The sequence below is a fragment of the Notothenia rossii genome (assembly GCF_949606895.1).
Source record: "Notothenia rossii genome assembly, chromosome: 6".
Classification (NCBI taxonomy): Eukaryota; Metazoa; Chordata; class Actinopteri; order Perciformes; family Nototheniidae; genus Notothenia; species Notothenia rossii.
Window position 1 is genome coordinate 42,863,168 of NC_136909.1, and position 18,737 is coordinate 42,881,904.

Sequence of the window (18,737 nt, forward strand, 5' to 3'; positions counted from 1 at the left end):
TTCACTTGAGTAACAGAGTATTCCTACAATTTGGAATTTCTACTTTTACAAGATCTTCTTCCACCTCCCAAATGATGTTATGTAAAGAATCTTTGAGAATGGCTGTCTGAATAAAATGGGCTGTCATTAATAAATGAATAACAGCTAGATCTGCTATCAGAGGCTACTCAGTTGTATGAACTTTTTCCACAATTTTTGCACATTCTAAGTTAATATGATGAAGGGCTGAAAGTCAGTGCAAATGTCTTTAATAATAAATATCTTCCCTGGAATAAAACACAGCAAAAAAATAAATACACGTTTTTTTCAAACATTGCTATCATGCCTAACTTCAGCTGTCGTATTTTGTAGCAGATCATCACAGACCTCACTGTCCAGATTGATGTAACTTATTGCAAAGATCCCGAAAGAATAAAGAAGATTCTTCGACATTACAAGAATGAGAAGAAAGCTCACGTCTACATCGTGAGAGGAACCTTCGAGGAGGTAGACCAACTTATGGAAAAACTGTCAGAAGTGATGCACCCAACCTCTCCCGCCACAAGGGGGCAAATCAAACCTGTGAATGTATCCGGGGTAGTCATGGCCTACATTAAGGAAAAATGTGATAAAGAGCTTAAGAAAATTGAAGGGAATAATTTTCACATTGAACCATTGCACGATAAAGCCAGCAGCACAGAACAGGTGACCTTCAGATCACACCAGGGATCCTCAGAATCTGTTCATGCAGACTTTGTCCGGCAGAGGTTCATCACGTTCTACCAGAGGACGGCCTCCGACCTGCAGGTCACATCTGTCTCTGTGAGTCCGCACCACCTCAGAGACCTGCAGAGGACATTTCCACGTCTGCTTTTTGAACCCACAACAACAAGCCCCAGCAGATCTGAAGTAACAGTGACCGGGCCTTTTCTGCACATTGCTCAGTTGAAAGAGTTCCTCTCACAAAAAACACCAACCCCGAGCAAGAGTCCAGGAAACAAAGGTCTTGCAGACACTCCAAGCAGCCGAACCTCAGGTCCTTCATCTACACTCAACAAGGACCCTGAAGTAGAAGCATGTCCAATCTGTATGGAAGCGATAGAAAACACAGAGAAAAAGACTCTGCGCTGCAAACACTCGTTCTGCAGAGACTGTCTGAAGAGAGCTTTTGACTACAAGCCTGTCTGCCCGACGTGTGGAGCGTTGTACGGCACTTTGACCGGGACACAGCCGGATGGAGGCAGCATGGATGTCACCAAAAGCTCTTCGTCTTTGCCTGGTTACCAGAAATATGGAACAATAACGATCAATTATTACATTCCAAGTGGCATCCAAAAGGTAAGACAACAGATTCAATACTGAATAATAAAACATGGGAATAGACTTTTGTTTTAATCTAGCCATGTTGCTTCCATTGTACCGCACAGGATTGCACAACAAAATGCAGTTCAGGTCCATTTCGGAATTGCTTAAAAAACACAAACAAACTAACCAATTGAGCCCCAAGTAGAACAGGAACCAGCAAGTGTATCAAATAGAATGGCCAGCTGATGGCTTTAGCAAGGCATTCCCTGCCATTGCCTGACAGCAAGGTAATGTGGTACAAATATTCAAAATGTATACATTTACGTTTTTCTTTTTTTATCTAACGTCTGTCTTTTGAGCAACATGGTGCAAGAATAGATATTTTTGTGATTAAGACACTTAGTGTCAGACTGCAATTCACCTACACAACACTGCCTGAACCCTCGTATTAAATTCACATTTTGCACCTGTTGGTACTGTTTGGTTCAAATTGACTTGAGACATAATTGAGGTATTAAAGAAATATATAAAAATTAAAAATAATATAAGTCCCTAATATATATTTTCGTTATATTAATTCCTAACAATATTTGAAGCATTTATGATTAATGTTTGCAAAGTCTCTCTGCTAGATACATTTTAACATGGAAGTTTCATTCGTTTTTTGTGATAGTTATCATTTATGTCAAAATTCACATCCAAAATAATAAAGACGTCGAATGCATATTCATGCTTATCCAGCAATATAACACTATATTCTTTCTTTGACGTTTATTATTTTGAACCTATTTCCAACATCATGTTATTATATTCAAAGCCGTAAATAAAATATGTTGTAACAATGCTTTTTGGCACCAAATCGTTGGAAAGCCTGTTTTCTTACCTTTCCAATGGTACCACATTTGTGAGGAACAAGCATTTGTGGGATGAGCAGCAGAGCTGAGTATGTCCGGTGCGCCCATGAAAAATGGGACAACAGCAGCCACTCTCCGGTCTCGTACTGCTGCCAGGAGCCTCAACATGTGGAGGAACATCATGTTCAGAACACTGGAACCTCAACATGGGGAGGAACATTATGTTCAGAGCACTGGAACCTCCACATGTGGAGGAACATTATGTTCAGAACACTGGAACCTCAACATGTGGAAGAACATTATGTTCAGCGATGAGTCCAGATTCTGCCTACAGCACATGGATCGTAGGGTCACAGTGTGGAGAACACGTGGAGAACGCTTTGCTGATTGCTGCACCAATAGAGTAGGAGAGGAGAGGATGGAATGGCCTGCAGTCCGAGCCAGAGTGACCAACACAACCACGTTGGCTGACCTGGGACCAAATGCTGGTTGGAGAATGGGATGCCATCCCACAGCAGAGTGTGAGCAGGCTGGTGACCAGCATGAGAAGGAGAGGCTGTTGTGGCTGTGTTTGGTTCTTCCACACGCTACTGAGGCTGCTTGTTAAATGAATCAATTTTTATTAAATCAATTGTTGCCAATATGTCTTTATTTATCAGACTTCAATCATCCAATCCAACAAACAACACCAAACTAGAGTCAGCAGCAAAAAAAGCTGCTTGGCAGAGGAGATTTTTCACATTTTTCATGGGCACAACCCACATACTCAGCTCTGCTGCTCATCCCACAAATTATTGTTCCTATGGAAAGGTAAGAAAACAGGCTTTCCAACGGTATAAGATGTATTCCCAAAAAGCATTGTTACAACATAGGGGTGCAACAACTAATCGACTTAATCGATTACAATCGATGACCAAATTATTTGCCAACTAATTCAGTCGTCGATTCGTTGGTGACGTCATCACGTGTGTTTTACGTGCCGTAAAGCTCCAACGTTATCGGTCTTTTTATCGGTACTGGAGACATGTCAAAAATGTGTCATATTTATTATTGCTACATAAACATGATATCGCAGTCTTAGTGTCGCCTACTCCGTTTCTAATATGCAATTAAAACTAAATGCGTCTATGATGTATTTTCGATCTTTCCAATCCAGACGAGAGACCTCTCTCCCCTGTCTGCGTGCGAGGGGGTGGGGCAGTTTATGCGCGGCTATTACATGCAGCAACACACACACGGCGGAGAGAATATAAGCACTCCAATGTGTGGTTAAAAGTTACCCGTCTTGATGTGGACAATGCTCATTACCAAAAGTGCTATAAGAGTTTAGCATGTAAGGGCAGTAACACGAGCAATTTGTCTAAACATTTTGAAAAAGTGCACCACATTCAGACGGAGGAATGCACCGGGTTCGACTGTCTTTCTAGTAGCGCTGTAGCCCCATCCACGAGTAACGTTTCCATGTCAGGTATTATGTATGCTAGCAGCAACACACGGAGTTAACTCAATTATACAAACATGGGTTAATGATTAGAGGTAACCGAGTTATTTATTTTGTTAAAGTTTCAGCTATTCTGTTTACAGTTCTGTCATCACATTATTCAATGCGATTTTTTTAAACATTGTCGTTTCTTTTGATGTGAAATATTATCTATTTTATTTAAATAAAAAGCAATGTTAATTTTGTTCACAATTTGTTTAGTTAATTTACCTTGTTTTTTTTCAAAAGAACCGATAAGAGTAGCGTTAAAAGACCGGATCGATAAGCGGTATCGATAAAAGTAGTAGTGCCGTTAAAACCTTAACGATATCCATCCCTACTTGACAATGCAAAAAAAGTTATCTTTTATCTGATCTGATCTGCTATCCTTGGTTTAAAATGTTGATGGACAGATTTTTTATTTATCTTTCAGCAGAAAGTTTAATAAAATATGTATTTTTGAATCAAGTAATCATCTTTATTGTTTTCATTGTTAGTTTCCACATGCCTAAAACAACCTCAAGCTAAATCTGAAAGTTGATGGCTAAATAAGAGCGTTTGAGAAATTGTGCAAGGCATAAGCCGAATAGTCGATTAATCGTTTCATTAATCGATAGATTAATCGATTATAAAATAAGTTGTTTGTTGCAGCCCTATTACAACATAGAAGTCATCTACCAAAGACAAATTGCCTTATGTGTGTTAAGTTTAGATAAATAAACACCATCAGGAGTGCGGACGCCTGCGGTCAGAAGCTTTCTCAACCACCTTGTAGTCTTCCCCCATGTCAGACTGATGAAGCATCATTTTAAGCTCTTAGACCTGCGCACTAGAGTCTGCTTTACTTCATGAAACTTGGTCGTAAACAATAATGAAAATAAAACTTGCGCAGTCCAGAAAGAAACAGAGATACAAAAACGGTTTAATTATACCTCAAAGAATATGCAACTGTCCCACCAAACATAAATATCTACCATAATGATAATACACCTATGGCTCTCACCACCTGGCTGAGCAGGAGACCTGAGCTGTGTTTCTGTGTGTGTGCAGGAGGAGCACCCCCACCCCGGGCAGCCGTACGAGGGGGCGTCCCGGACGGCCTACCTCCCAGACTCCTCAGAGGGCAGGGGGGTCCTGAAGCTGCTGACGAGGGCCTTCCGTCAGAAACTCATCTTCACTGTGGGCCGCTCCACCACCAGCGGACGGAACAACATCGTCACCTGGAACGATATTCACCACAAAACATCCACACATGGGGGACCAACTCAGTAAGGACTCTTTTTTTCACAACATATTTTATTGACAGAGGTGTAGGGCTGTCCTGAATACCATTTTTTGGGCTCTGGATATTCGGTAGTAATCAGCAGCAAATAATTGAATATACAGCCCGCGCGGGGGGTGGGTGGGCGTAGTAATCAGCAGCGAACCACTTCAACATGTGTATTTTGGTGTATTCACGGCATTCATTTTGTTATTCTACAGTATTGTTGTTTTATAGTCATTAACCCAATTTGTGTTCTTTGAAATTGAAAAAAAACGATAACGTTTATGGTTAAGTGTTAGCACCCCCCGAACAAGCTCTTACGTTGATATTGGAGATTTCAATAAATTCAATTTGAAAATAAAACGGGAAAAAAACAAACAAAACAAATATCCGAATAACGAAATTGAAACCCGAATAGTACTCCAACGAACGAATATTCGGATATTCGAATATTCGGGTACAGCCCTAGTGTAAGATACCGATACCGATTATTAGTAATCAAGGGGACCGATAACCGATATTTGGAACCGATATACATTTGCAGTAAAATCAGAAAATCTTGGTGTCAAAATGTAGAACACAACCTCTTTGAAATGCATTTAAGCATATATTATGTTTAATTAACTTTTAAACATCTTACAACTGGTTTCCTCTCTGTGCCCTTTTCTTTGTGCAGCCATCTGCAATGAGTTAGAGAGAGACAGAGAGTTAAAAGTGGGGCTGCAGGCTGACATGCTTAACTAACAATAATGCTTAATTTATTATATCAAAACAATGTCTGTCTATCTAGCATAAAACCCCAACAAACTGCTAGCAACTGCAAAACACTAGTGTTAGCTAATGTTTTGCAAAATATTAAAAGTGAGGCTATCACAGTAGACCTAACGTTAGTCTAGCAGTGGCGTTTTCTCCTGGAGGCCAAGGGAAGCCAGGCTTCCCCTGTTTTTTCGGATTGTAGTTATAATTTTAATAAATAAATAAAAACACTTTGTTTATTTTCGGAAATTCTTTGTTGTGTGTTGCTGCTGGCCCGTCTCTCGCCCATTATCATTGAGTATTCTACAAAGAGTGAAACAGCGCCCCTCTAGATGTTAGGGTGAAACAGTAGATTGCACTCACTGTTGCGAGAGGAGGCCATCCGAAATTGGCTTCCCTTGGTGAAAAAAAATGGAGGGATTAACCAATCAGACAAGGCTCACGTCGTGCCCCTGCCAACCTGTGATTAGTCAGGGCCATGCCAAGGGAAGCCAAAGGCGGCTGGCTTCCCTTTCCTCACAATCCAATCAAATCGCATCAATTTAGTGTTGCAGTGAGGCGTCCTAAAACCCGGAAGTAAGCTGCGCTCGGTTTCCCTCAACAAAAAAGCAATGGGATTTCTCCATAGGATTTTGGAAAATAGCTCGAAATAAGGTCAGTGGAAAACAAACCTGTTAGATAAATGCACGTTTTGTTCAGTCGGATAATATCCACATGTCTACCCTACTTTTATAATTTTCAAATCATAAATCTAATCGATAGAAGATAGATAGTGTCACTGCACCACTCTCACCGCCCTTAGAAAGTAGCAAGCAACTGAAGCAAGTGCAATTATGGAGGGTAGAGATTTGGAGTATTTAATAAAAAATAATTGTACTAAACTTCCACAACAGCAGCAACCAAAAATGCAATCTGATGACAGGCCAATGCCCAAACTGGAGCTGTGTACAGCGAGGAAAAAAGGAGCGAATCGGACGTAAAACGTTAAAGGTCTCCTGATTTAGTTTGTGAATGAATGCTTATTAGAGTTTCGGCTGGAGAGTGCGTGCGGACCTGTCGGTTAGATATCAGGCGTGTGTAAGTCCTGCATCTGTATGATACAAATGTGTGCACAATTTTGCCGGGTGCTGTAATCACTCATCTGGTTAGGTTATTACATTGACCACCACACCCCCGACCCAAAAGAAAGGACGTATTGTTGGCCTCCCCTAATTTTTTTCCCACGCCACGCTACTGTAGTCTAGTAGTCTCACTTCTAATTTTTTGCTAAACATTTGCTAGAAACATGTTGGCTAGCTAATGAGCTTCACATATCAACCTGAAAAACTGCGAGGCTCCACTCGCATTCCCCCCCCCCCCCCTCTCCGCACCACAGTTACGGCCCCTACAGACGGCGGCGTGCGTTGACGCTTGGCAGTGGGCTTGTCTTGAGCTTGGGGAGTTTACGCGACCAACAACCAATCACATTAATCTCTCCTGTCAATTGCATAAAAGGTTTTACATGTCACACTTTATATGATGAACATTTATGACATTAATGTCTCTGGTGCTATTTTACGCAACATTCCATGAATTCCATAAATACTGTCTATGCCTGCTAGCTGTCCATTCAAACAAAGTACACTGGATATAAACTCCCCAAAACAGGCGAAAACCTACCAGTTTCACCCACTGTCTCTGCCACCTCCCTCCATGCCTGGCTCCTCCGGTTTGTATCCCTGTGAACAGGGACTGATCATAAAGCACCGGGTGATTCCCTACCGCTATGATTATTTTCTCCTCCATTTTTTGGCATATGAGGAAATGAACTGCGGTTACATTGCGAGACGCTGCACGCACCCCCAACTCTGACTGACTTCCCGCGTCCCTGTGTAACTGGGAAACTGATAGAATTGGATCATAAGATTGTGGTGTTTTTGCAGCTTCAGCATAGGGCAGTGACCACCAACTGGCGGCCCGCGGGCCACATCCGGCCCGCCAGACATTCTCATCCGGCCCGCACGACGGGGGTGACTGTGGCGTTGGCGGAGTGGTTATTGCATTCGCCCCCCACCCATTTTCTTTTTTACAACGTCTCGTGAGTAAGGTGCAGTACCGGAGTCCAATAGAGAGGCAGCAGCTGCGGGACAGTAGACTGCGTACTGCGAAACCTTCCCTGCCTTGAAGAAGAAGTGATCCTTCGTTGTGAAGAGTCTGCTTTGTGGGCTCCGCACCACAGCAGTAGCCCCGCTGCGACAGAGTCCAACAGAGAGGCAGGAGCTGCGGGACAGTAGCCTAGAAGCAGGGTTGCGTTGTAACAGAATACATGTAACGGCGTTACGTAATCAGAATACCAAAATCAAGTAGGCTAACTGTATTCCGCTGGCGTTACATTTGAAAAACGAGTAATCTGATTACAGTTAGTTTCGTAAACCTGAAGTGAATACATTTTGGAATACTTATTGGAATTATTGGTGGAAAAGATTCCTCACAAAATGTAATATTCATTACCGGCAGAACTGTGTGTACACTGCACAGCGCTGCAGCATGTCTGAGCGAGAGAGAGATGCAGCGTGTCTGTTAGCCCCGCCCCCGCACAGAGATGAGAGAGAGAGATCTCTTTTACAATATATTGAAAGTTAGAAATGGAGATGGTTAGATAAAATGTGCAAGATAACGTTTATGTCAACACACTCTCACTCCATAATCGTCCAGGAGCGACGTTTGGTCAGGCTCCCCGAGGCGTGCAGTTGTGACGCTCCTAGGCTCCTTCAGCTTCATAAAGGGACGCAAATAGCTTTCAACTGATTGCAATGTATTCCCATCTGCGGCGGGATTTGACGCTCATGGAAGCATGGCATTCGTTTGTGTCGGCTGCCCTTAAAGGTAATGTGAGCGTCCATTCCCATTGAATAACGGAGAATTGTACACCCGGAAGTAAGTATTCCCCTTACTGTCGATTGATTTTACAGTGATATCTGCACTACTCATCGACTAAAAAACACGAGATTATCCTTGTTAATTACACAACATTGATTGGTTTAAATTGTGTGCAATGCTTTTGTATTTTTCCCCTTCGATTCGGAGAAACAAATATTTTTTTGGAGTAAAGGATGGCAGAAGACACTACACTACCCAGAATCCCCAGCTATCGTTTAGGACTACACCTTGTGCTCTGTTTGACAAACCCGGTTTTTTTTCACCATTCATTCCAATGGCTGGCGTCTATGTCACGTGATCTTCAAATTTCTCCCTGCAGAAAAAAAAAACATGGCCGAAATTTGTTTTATTCTCGGTGGAAAATGCCTATTTTAAAGTTAGTTTAGCCATTAAAATGCGTTTTGATGTCATTTGATGCAAGAAATATGAGTTGTTATTTCAGATTATGTGTGCAGTGGATTTACATGATCTTTAGTTTGCTGGTTATTAAGAAGATTACTTCAGGAAATTGCGTCCATAGAACGTTTTCATTGTTACCAAGGTGGTTGCTAGGGACGCTGCTGTCGATATTATTTCTGTTATGTTGTGTAACTGTTTAATGGTGTTATCTTTATTGCTACCCCCTTCCCCGTCAATGTATAGTGTTGGTCCACAGCGCAAACGTATTAGTTTAACAAAATCTACACTAGGGGTTATTTTCCCCTGTGCAATTCCAGTCTCACATCTCACATCACATCGTCATTAACAAATAGACCGAAAACATTTAAAAAAAAAAAAATAATACTTTATTCCGAGTGTGCTTGCTTTTCTCTTTGAAAGTCATCATGGCATTGAGTCATCAATCAAAGTCATCAATGGCATTGTAATACACGGTTCGGCTGCATTAAATATTACATATCTGCCGTAGTTCTCTATTTATAGAGCCCTGATGAGAAGACTTCTAGACAAACATGAGGAACTGCCGCCAACACTGAAAACGTGACGTGGATCATAAATATATCAGCAATTAAACAACATCTTACATTTCTTTTCACACAATACGTCTCTTCGCAGGATCAACACTAATTCGGCTCACTTTTATATTTGATCCAATTGGTAGATAGGCTGTATTTACACCATAAAGGTGCACAGCTGATAGAAAGGGACACCTTGTGGTTAAAGCATGTTATTGAATTTCATTATTTTTATTATTAGATATTAATAGGATCCCTATAAAGTATATTCATTACTCGTTATTCTCTACTAATAGTTAATTAAAGACTGTACAGTGGGGCAAAAAAGTATTTAGTCAGCCACCAATTGTGCAAGTTCTCCCACTTAAAAAGATGAGAGAGGTCTGTAATTTTCATCCTAGGTATACCTCAACTATGAGACAAAATGAGAAAAAGAAATCCAGAAAATCACATTGTCTGATTTTTAAAGAATTTATTTGCTAATTATGGTGGAAAATAAGTATTTGGTCACCTACAAACAAACAAGGGCAACACAGACTTTCAACTCCCTCCAAAGATTTTCTATGGGGTTGAGATCTGGAGACTGGCTAGGCCACTCCAGGACCTTGAAATGCTTCTTACAAAGCCACTCCTTCGTTGCCCGGGCGGTGTGTTTGGGATCATTGTCATGCTGAAAGACCCAGCCACGTTTCATCTTCAATGCCCTTGCTGATGGAAGGAGGTTGTCACTCAAAATGTCACGATACATGGCCCCATTCATTCTTTCCTTTTCACGGATCAGTCGACCTGGTCCCTTTGCAGAAAAACAGCCCCAAAGCATGATGTTTCCACCCCCATGTTTCACAGTAGGTATGGTGTTCTTTGGATGCAACTCAGCATTCTTTCTCCTCCAAACACGTCTAGTTGAGTTTTTACCTAAAAGTTCTATTTTGGTTTCATCTGACCATATGACATTCTCCCAATCCTCTTCTGGATCATCTAAATGCTCTCTAGCAAACTTCAGAAGGGCCTGGACATTTAATGGCTTAAGCAGGGGGACATGTCTGGCACTTTAGGATTTGAGTCCCTGGCGGCATAGTGTGTTACTGATGGTAGCGTTTGTTACTTTGGTCCCAGCTCTCTGCAGGTCATTGACTAGGTCCCCCCGTGTGGTTCTGGGATTTTTGCTCACTGTTCTTGTGATCATTTTGACCCCACGGGGTGAGATCTTGCGTGGAGCCCCAGATCGAGGGAGATTATCAGTGGTCTTGTATGTCCTCCATTTTCTAATAATTGCTCCGACAGTTGATTTATTCACACCAAGCTGCTTACCTATTGCAGATTCAGTCTTCCCAGCCTGGTGCAGGTCTACAATTTTGTTTCTGATGTCCTTTGATAGCTCTTTGGTCTTGGCCATAGTGGAGTTTGGAGTGTGACTGTTTGAGGTTGTGGAAAGGTTAAGGGTTTCACCAACTAATCGACTAGTCGACTAGTCGACTACCTTTACCACTAGTCGGCGATGTAGGCCCTAGTCAACTAGTCGTGAAAAAAATGGAGGTAAACGAGGTGCTGCAAAATGCTCCAAAACACGTCCGACATTCTTATGTATGGCAGTACTTCAACGAAGATGTAACCAACTCCACAGTGAAGTGTCAGTTGTGTACAGCTGTACTGAAGTACACTACAAATGCATCTGCTATGCGCAACCGTCTGAAGATGAAACACCCGTTGCCGACAGCTAGCACTAGCAGTAATGCTAGCACCAGTGAGCAACGGACCGGCGTCAGCACTGAACAGAGGCAAACGAACAGCAAGAAGACACGGGTCAACAGTGATGCGGATGATGAGCTACGGGATTACTGCCTGCGGACACCGCATATCCCCACAATGGATAATCCACTGGAGTGGTGGGCAGAAAACGTGCCCCGCTTCCCCCGCTTTCGAGGAGCTACCTGGCTATTCCAGCCACAAGCACCCCGAGTGAGAGGGTTTTTTCCCTGGCAGGCAACACTGCCACCCGAAAGCGCTCAAGCCTCCTTCCCTCACATGTCGATGCGTTGGTGTTCAAACCAAACCAAAAATATGGAAAGGTGGACGTTATCGTGGAGGACAGCGAAGTGTTGCGCAATGCGCTGTTGCGCACTGGATTTACGTGGCATTTATGTAAACAAGAGTTTTTTGCTGTCGATTTTGGTGAGTCCAGTTACTGTTTGTTATTTACTCAGCCATGTGACACAAATTAAAATGCAGTGTTCAATGTTACTGTATGAGTTCCAATATAAAATACAGTTGTACACCTCTCTTTGTGTGTCTTTATTATGACGTAAATACTAGTCGACTAGTCGACTGCTATTTTGTAAAACGTGTCGACTAGTAAATATTGGTAGTTGTGAAACCCCTAGGACAAGTGTCTTTTATACTGATAACAAGTTCAAACAGGTGCCATTAATACAGTTAACAAATGGAGGACAGAGGAGGCTCTTAAAGAAGAAGTTACAGGTCTGTGAGAGCCAAACATTTTGTTTGTTTGTAGGTGACCAAATACTTATTTTCCACCATAATTAGCAAATAAATTCTTTAAAAATCAGACAATGTGATTTTCTGGATTTGTTTTTCTCATTCTGTCTCTCATAGTTGAGGTATACCTAGGATAAAAATCACAGGCCCCTCTCATCTTTTTAAGTGGGAGAACTTGCACAATTGGTGGCTGACTAAATACTTTTTTGCCCCACTGTATATAATGAATATTTTGCACATCCCTTTCAAGATTTCAAGATTTTCTAAGGTTTATTGACATAATCATATTCACAAACGGTGTAGTTATGCAATGGATGAAAAACTTGGGTCGCAGGTTACTCAATAGTGCATTACAAGACATCTATCAATATTTGTGCATACCTCCAGCAATGTTAACTATGTTGAAGCACTAATTTTTACTGATATTATACATATGTATTATACTCTTATAGGATGTATATAGATATTTAATCTCCGGCCTTGTCAGGTATTGAACAATCAATAAATAAAGAACACAGAATTATTAAATATAAAACACAGAATTTTTGTGATTATACTAAATGATTTACAAATAAACACCACTGCATATTTACAACTGTTACACATGCTGATGTAAGGCAAATGTTTCCAACTTGGGATCAATAAAGTATATCTTATCTTAAGATGATCGATTGCTACTGCCATATTTGCAAAATTTCTCTCTGAACCTTGACAAGTGCATGTTTTAGGCTTATCAATTAATGTAATGTAATGTAATGTAATGTAATGTTATCAATTAAAAACAGGTGGGGTCACAAACATAAGACCATCTGTTAAATAAAGCTCTTCTGACCTTAGCTGGCTTGTGGGTATATATATTAATGCTGCCTATTATGGGCACAAGCAATTTTCAACCATTTATTAATTATATGTTTTTTTGAGTGTTTCTATCCCCTAAACCTCCAGGGATGTACACAGTATACTGGCAACTTCTTATTATGGGAAATACGAAAACGTCTTTTAAAACTACAACTCCCAGTAGAGACGTGCCATAGATAGAGAACATGTTACGAAACACAATATTGATAGCAGCGTCCCTAGCAGCAAGTAACAAGTAGTTAATAATAATAAAAGACATTAAGAAAAAGGCATTTTAAACAGTCATTAAAAAGCAACACAATCGACCTGCATTGCATTACTCTAAACGTGTAATAACGTGCTTTAACCAGTAGGTGGTTTGGGTTAAAAAGCCGTCAAGTTTACAGTGTTAACAAAATAAAATATACTGCTGTTTCTGGTTTAGTTTACGACGGATATATTTAGTTATTGTTTTGATATTTGTAACACAAAAGTGACAGCAACACAGAAAAGATGGTCTTAAAATGACCCAGCGGTCTAGTAGTTAATAAAAAACAATAATATCAAAACAAAATATTACTACTAACTTTATTGTGAAATTCAAACTGAACGGTAAAAGAATAGTTTCCGGTCTATTCTGAGCCCGATCTCTGTAGATAAATCAAAATAAAGAACTACGACATATGTGTAATATATTTAATGCAGCCGAACCATTTATTACAATGCATTCATGTGATGACTTTCAAAGAGTAAAGCAAGCACTGCTGAATAAAGTATGATTTTATCTTTTACGAAACGTTTTTTTTCATATGGAATGCAGTTGGAGCTCAACCAATCACAGAGCTTGAGAACTAATCATGGGGTTTGTCAAACAGAGCACATGGTGTAGTCCTAAACGATAGCTGGGGATTCTGGGTAGTGTAGTGTCTTCTGCCATCCTTTACTCCGAAAAAATATTTGTTTCTCCGAATCGAAGGGGAAAAATACAAAAGCATTGCACACAATTTAAACCAATCAATTTTTAGTAATTAACAAGGATAATCTGGTGTTTTTTTAGTTGATGAGTAGTGCAGATATCACTGTAAAATCAATCGACAGTAAGGGGAATACTTACTTCCGGGTGTACAATTCTCCGTTATCCAATGGGAATGGACGCTCACATTGCCTTTAAGGGCAGCCGACACAAACGAATGCCGTGCTTCCATGAGCGTCAAATCCCACCGCAGATGGGAATACATTGCAATCAGTTGAAAGCTATTTACGTCCCTTTATGAAGCTGAAGGAGCCTAGGAGCGTCACAACTGCACGCCACGGGACCCTGACCAAACGTCGCTCCTGGACGATTATGGAGTGAGTGTGTTGTTTATGTAGCATTTATTTATTGTCGAAATGATGACATTTCATAACGGGATCAAATCAAAGTGAATGGCCTGCTGCTGCTGAATGCATGGGGCAAGTGACTGGAACAAGTTTTAAAAGTTATTACATCGTTTCAGATAATAAATAATAATGATAATTCATTCTATTTAGGGGCGCCTTTCAAAGCACCAAGGACACCTTACAATTCATAACATATTCCAAAGAAAGGTTTTAAGACAGTACAAAGAATGCAGTCCGGGTGATGTTTTTTATGTGGGGTGCAGATGAGAGAGCTGTCCAGAATGACACCAAGATGTTGTGTTTGAGTTCTTGATAAGCCATTAAAACAGTAAAATACGTGTCTCCTGTTCACCAAAACATACCCATCTGTTATGGAAAAATAAAGTATTCTAAAAGTAATCTAAATACGTTACTTATTTAAGACACGTAACTGTAACTGTATTCTGATTACTTTCAGAGCATGTATTCAGTCATCAGCACACACTTCAGTAATAGTCTATCAGATAGCGCTGTGGGCGGGACATTGCTCGTGTAGAGAAATGGCCGCATTAGAGCCAAAGTTTCATCGGCAATTTGATTAAAAAAAAGCCGATACCGATAATCGGTCAAATGCGGAATATCGCCCCGATAATCGGCCAGGCAGATTATTGGTCGACCCCTAAAACTAAATCTACTCAAGTACTGTGCTTAACTACAATTTGTAGGTACTTGTACTTTATTTTAGTATTTCACAGTTTTGCTACATTGTACTTCTACCCCACTACAATACAGATGTAAATGGGGTACTTTTACTCCACATGGATTTAATACCTTTTGTTACTTCACAGGGTACTTGTGGGTTATCTGTCGCCACTTTTTTTGTTTTTTTCAGACTCTCTAAATATGCACTTTTTTGTTTTTTTCAGACTCTCTAAATAACCCTAACCCATCACCGCAAAATAGGATTAATGTTTGTTATTTTGAGAAATGAAAAAGTTAATATGGAGGAACCAGCTAGCCGCTATTAAAAAGTGGTGACGGATAACCCACAAGTACCGTTAACAGATCTGGATTAATGATGTGAAATATAATCAACTCTTAAATCAGACTTCAGTTGCACCTGGAGTAAATACCCTGCAGAATACTACTGTAGTATATTGTACTGCTATAATTACCTCTCATGTTATGACACGACCTGATTTCTTTCACTTTACAATGAATGGTGTGCGTTCATTAATTCCTGTGAATTTATGGCATGAGTACCTTCTGACACTAAAATCCAGTACAGATGTCTCGTATGATTTCACAGGAGGCACAGCTACAGTAAAACTGATATTTTTTACATGAAGTCCCTGAATGTGTGTTCTTGTGTTTGCAGCTATGGATACCCAGACCCTGATTATCTCAGCCGAGTCCGAGATGAACTGAAAGTCAAGGGAATTGAATGAGACCCATTAAGGTTCGTCAACAAATACATGTGGAGATCTGACTCCATATTAAAAAGACCAAGTAGGAAGGATTACTGCAGAGAGCATTACAAACAGAAGGGATACCTGATGTCATGTTATTGTAATTACCAATCAACCATGGCTTAAACTGTCTTTATTATTGACTTTATTTCTAATGTGTGTTTTGATTATTGGATTTTTTTATTTCTTTTTTCAATTATGTTGGACATTGTCTCTTTTTTAACTCGCGGAGGGTGATACTCTAAAAAAGCAGCTACGGGAGACAATTCGAAACTGGCCCCTGTAAATGTCCAAACCTAACCCCCTACAATATACAGTTCCCCCCCCATGTATATACACACTTTTTAGACTCTCTTTTTAGACTCTCTTTTTAGACTCTTTTTGTACTCACAAACAGTACTGTATATTTGTAGATCTGGTATGTCATAAATGTCTAGATGTAACAGTACTGTCTATTTGTACGTAATATATGTTATGATTAATTGAAAATGAATCTAAAATGAAAATGTAATCTATCTGTGTATGTCATGTACAGTGGGGCAAAAAAGTATTTAGTCAGCCACCAATTGTGCAAGTTATCCCACTTAAAAAGATGAGAGAGGCCTGTAATTTTTATCCTAGGTATACCTCAACTATGAGAGACAGGATGAGGGAAAAAAAATCCAGAAAATCACATTGTCTGATTTTTAAAGAATTTATTTGCAAATTATGGTGGAAAATAAGTATTTGGTCAATAACAAAAGTTCATCTCAATACTTTGTTATTTGTTGTTACTTTGTTGGCAATGACAGAGGTCAAACGTTTTCTGTAAGTCTTCACAAGGTTTTCACACACTGTTGCTGGTATTTTGGCCCATTCCTCCATGCAGATCTCCTCTAGAGCAGTGATGTTTTGGGGCTGTCGCTGGGCAACAAAGACTTTCAACTCCCTCCAAAGATTTTCTATGGGGTTGAGATCTGGAGACTGGCTAGGCCACTCCAGGACCTTGAAATGCTTCTTACGAAGCCACTCCTTCGTTGCCCGGGCGGTGTGTTTGGGATCATTGTCATGCTGAAAGACCCAGCCACGTTTCATCTTCAATGCCCTTGCTGATGGAAGGAGGTTGTCACTCAAAATCTGACGATACATGGCCCCATTCATTCTTTCCTTTACACGGATCAGTCGTCCTGGTCCCTTTGCAGAAAAACAGCCCCAAAGCATGATGTTTCCACCACCATGTTTCACAGTAGGTATGGTGTTCTTTGGATGCAACTCAGCATTATTTCTCCTCCAAACACGTCTAGTTGCATTTTTACCAAAAAGTTATATTTTGGTTTCATTCTCCCAATCCTCTTCTGGATCATCTAAATGCTCTCTAGCAAACTTCAGACGGGCCTGGAGTGGACTTGTACTGGCATACACAGGGCGACACGTCTGGCACTGCAGGATTTGAGTCCCTGGCGGCGTAGTGTGTTACTGATGGTAGCCTTTGTTACTTTGGTCCCAGCTCTCTGCAGGTCATTGACTAGGTCCCCCCGTGTGGTTCTGGGATTTTTGCTCACCGTTCTTGTGATCATTTTGACACCACGGGGTGAGATCTCGCGTGGAGCCCCAGATCGAGGGAGATTATCAGTGGTCTTGTATGTCTTCCATTTTCTAATAATTGCTCCCACAGTTGATTTATTCACACCAATCTGCTTACCTATTGCAGATTCAGTCTTCCCAGCCTGGTGCAGGTCTACAATTTTGTTTCTGGTGTCCTTTGACAGCTCTTTGGTCTTGGCCATAGTGGAGTTTGGAGTGTGACAGTTTGAGGTTGTGGACAGGTGTCTTTTATACTGATAACGAGTTCAAACAGGTGCCATTAATACAGTTAACAAGTGGAGGACAGAGGAGGCTCTTAAAGAAGAAGTTACAGGTCTGTGAGAGCCAGAAATCTTGTTTGTTTGTAGGTGACCAAATACTTATTATACACCATCATTTGCAAATAAATTCTTTAAAAATCAGACAATGTGATTTTCTGGATTTTTTTTTCTCATGTTGTCTTTCATAGTTGAGGTATACCTAGGATGAAAATTACAGGCCTCTCATCTTTTTAAGTGGGAGAACTTGCACAATTGGTGGCTGACTAAATACTTTTTTGCCCCACTGTATGTATGTTATGATGAATCAAAATGGGGGACCCGGATGTAAACAAGACGAAAGTCTTTCTCTGGTCTGCATCCTCTTAACAATTGTGGGTATTGAACTGTACTATATTGTACCCATTCTGCAATCTGTTAATAAAATATTCAATCAATCAATCTATCGATATTGAAAAATACTCACCTGTTGAAAGAAGGGACAAGTAGCAAAGCTTCAGATGTTATTGTCATTAAACACATTTGGTAATTGTCATTATCCTTTGTGCACATGGCTTCTTTCCCTTCAGCATTGACAGCAGATAGTGGTTGAAAGGGACACAGGCCACTGATGGCTGAAGAAGGATAACATTACATTATGCAAGACTTGTAGATTTTACTCCCTGATATGTCTCCAGAAGTGGTCATTTCCATTTTCACCTTAGGCTCTGAATTAGTGCAGTATAACACAGTTCAACAAACTGCTGTCACTTCAGTGTTGTGTAGAGTTTTAAAAAGACTGACATTTGTATTCTGCGGCTCAATTTATTAGACAAATAGGATTGAACCTCAACTGTGTGAGAGATTATTAGGTCTCGGAGCAAAGGACCTATTGAAATTGTTCTGTTTATTTTTTTCTTATTTTATTTTTTTCCTAGAAATAAATAGCCTTTTTCAAGACCTTAAAGTTTACCGACTTTTTTTCGTTCACAAACTTGTCAGGACTGGTGAAACATTTTATATTTAGGTGGGGTCGCGTTCTCGGACCGTCAGCATAAAGCTCTATAGTGCTATAGTAGAAGCCAGTCCCCAACTCCGGGGACTTCCGGCCGGGGACTTCGGGTGGCAGTATACGCCGTGAAGTTGTTTGCGGCCTGCCAGTAAACCCAAAGCAGAAGCAGAAGAAGAAGAAGTGACGTCAGCGGCTTCATTTGCCTAATCCTCCCTCAGGGACTTATTCCGGTGT

At 40.6% G+C, this 18,737-nt stretch overlaps 1 protein-coding gene across 1 annotated transcript in view; it reads left to right on the forward strand.

Annotated features, from left to right (window-relative positions):
* The window catches only part of LOC307044596 (uncharacterized protein), a gene marked incomplete at its 5' end in the record, with an annotated part of 66,088 nt that extends 48,038 nt beyond the window's left edge, over positions 1 to 18,050 (forward strand). The window contains 3 exons of the mRNA XM_079689907.1: positions 352 to 1,317; positions 4,669 to 4,886; positions 15,581 to 18,050. Coding sequence (XP_079546033.1) covers positions 352 to 1,317; positions 4,669 to 4,886; positions 15,581 to 15,650 — 1,254 coding nt within the window. The 3' untranslated portion in view covers positions 15,651 to 18,050. The remainder of the gene's footprint in view (positions 1 to 351; positions 1,318 to 4,668; positions 4,887 to 15,580) is intronic.
* Positions 18,051 to 18,737: the final 687 nt, after the last annotated feature.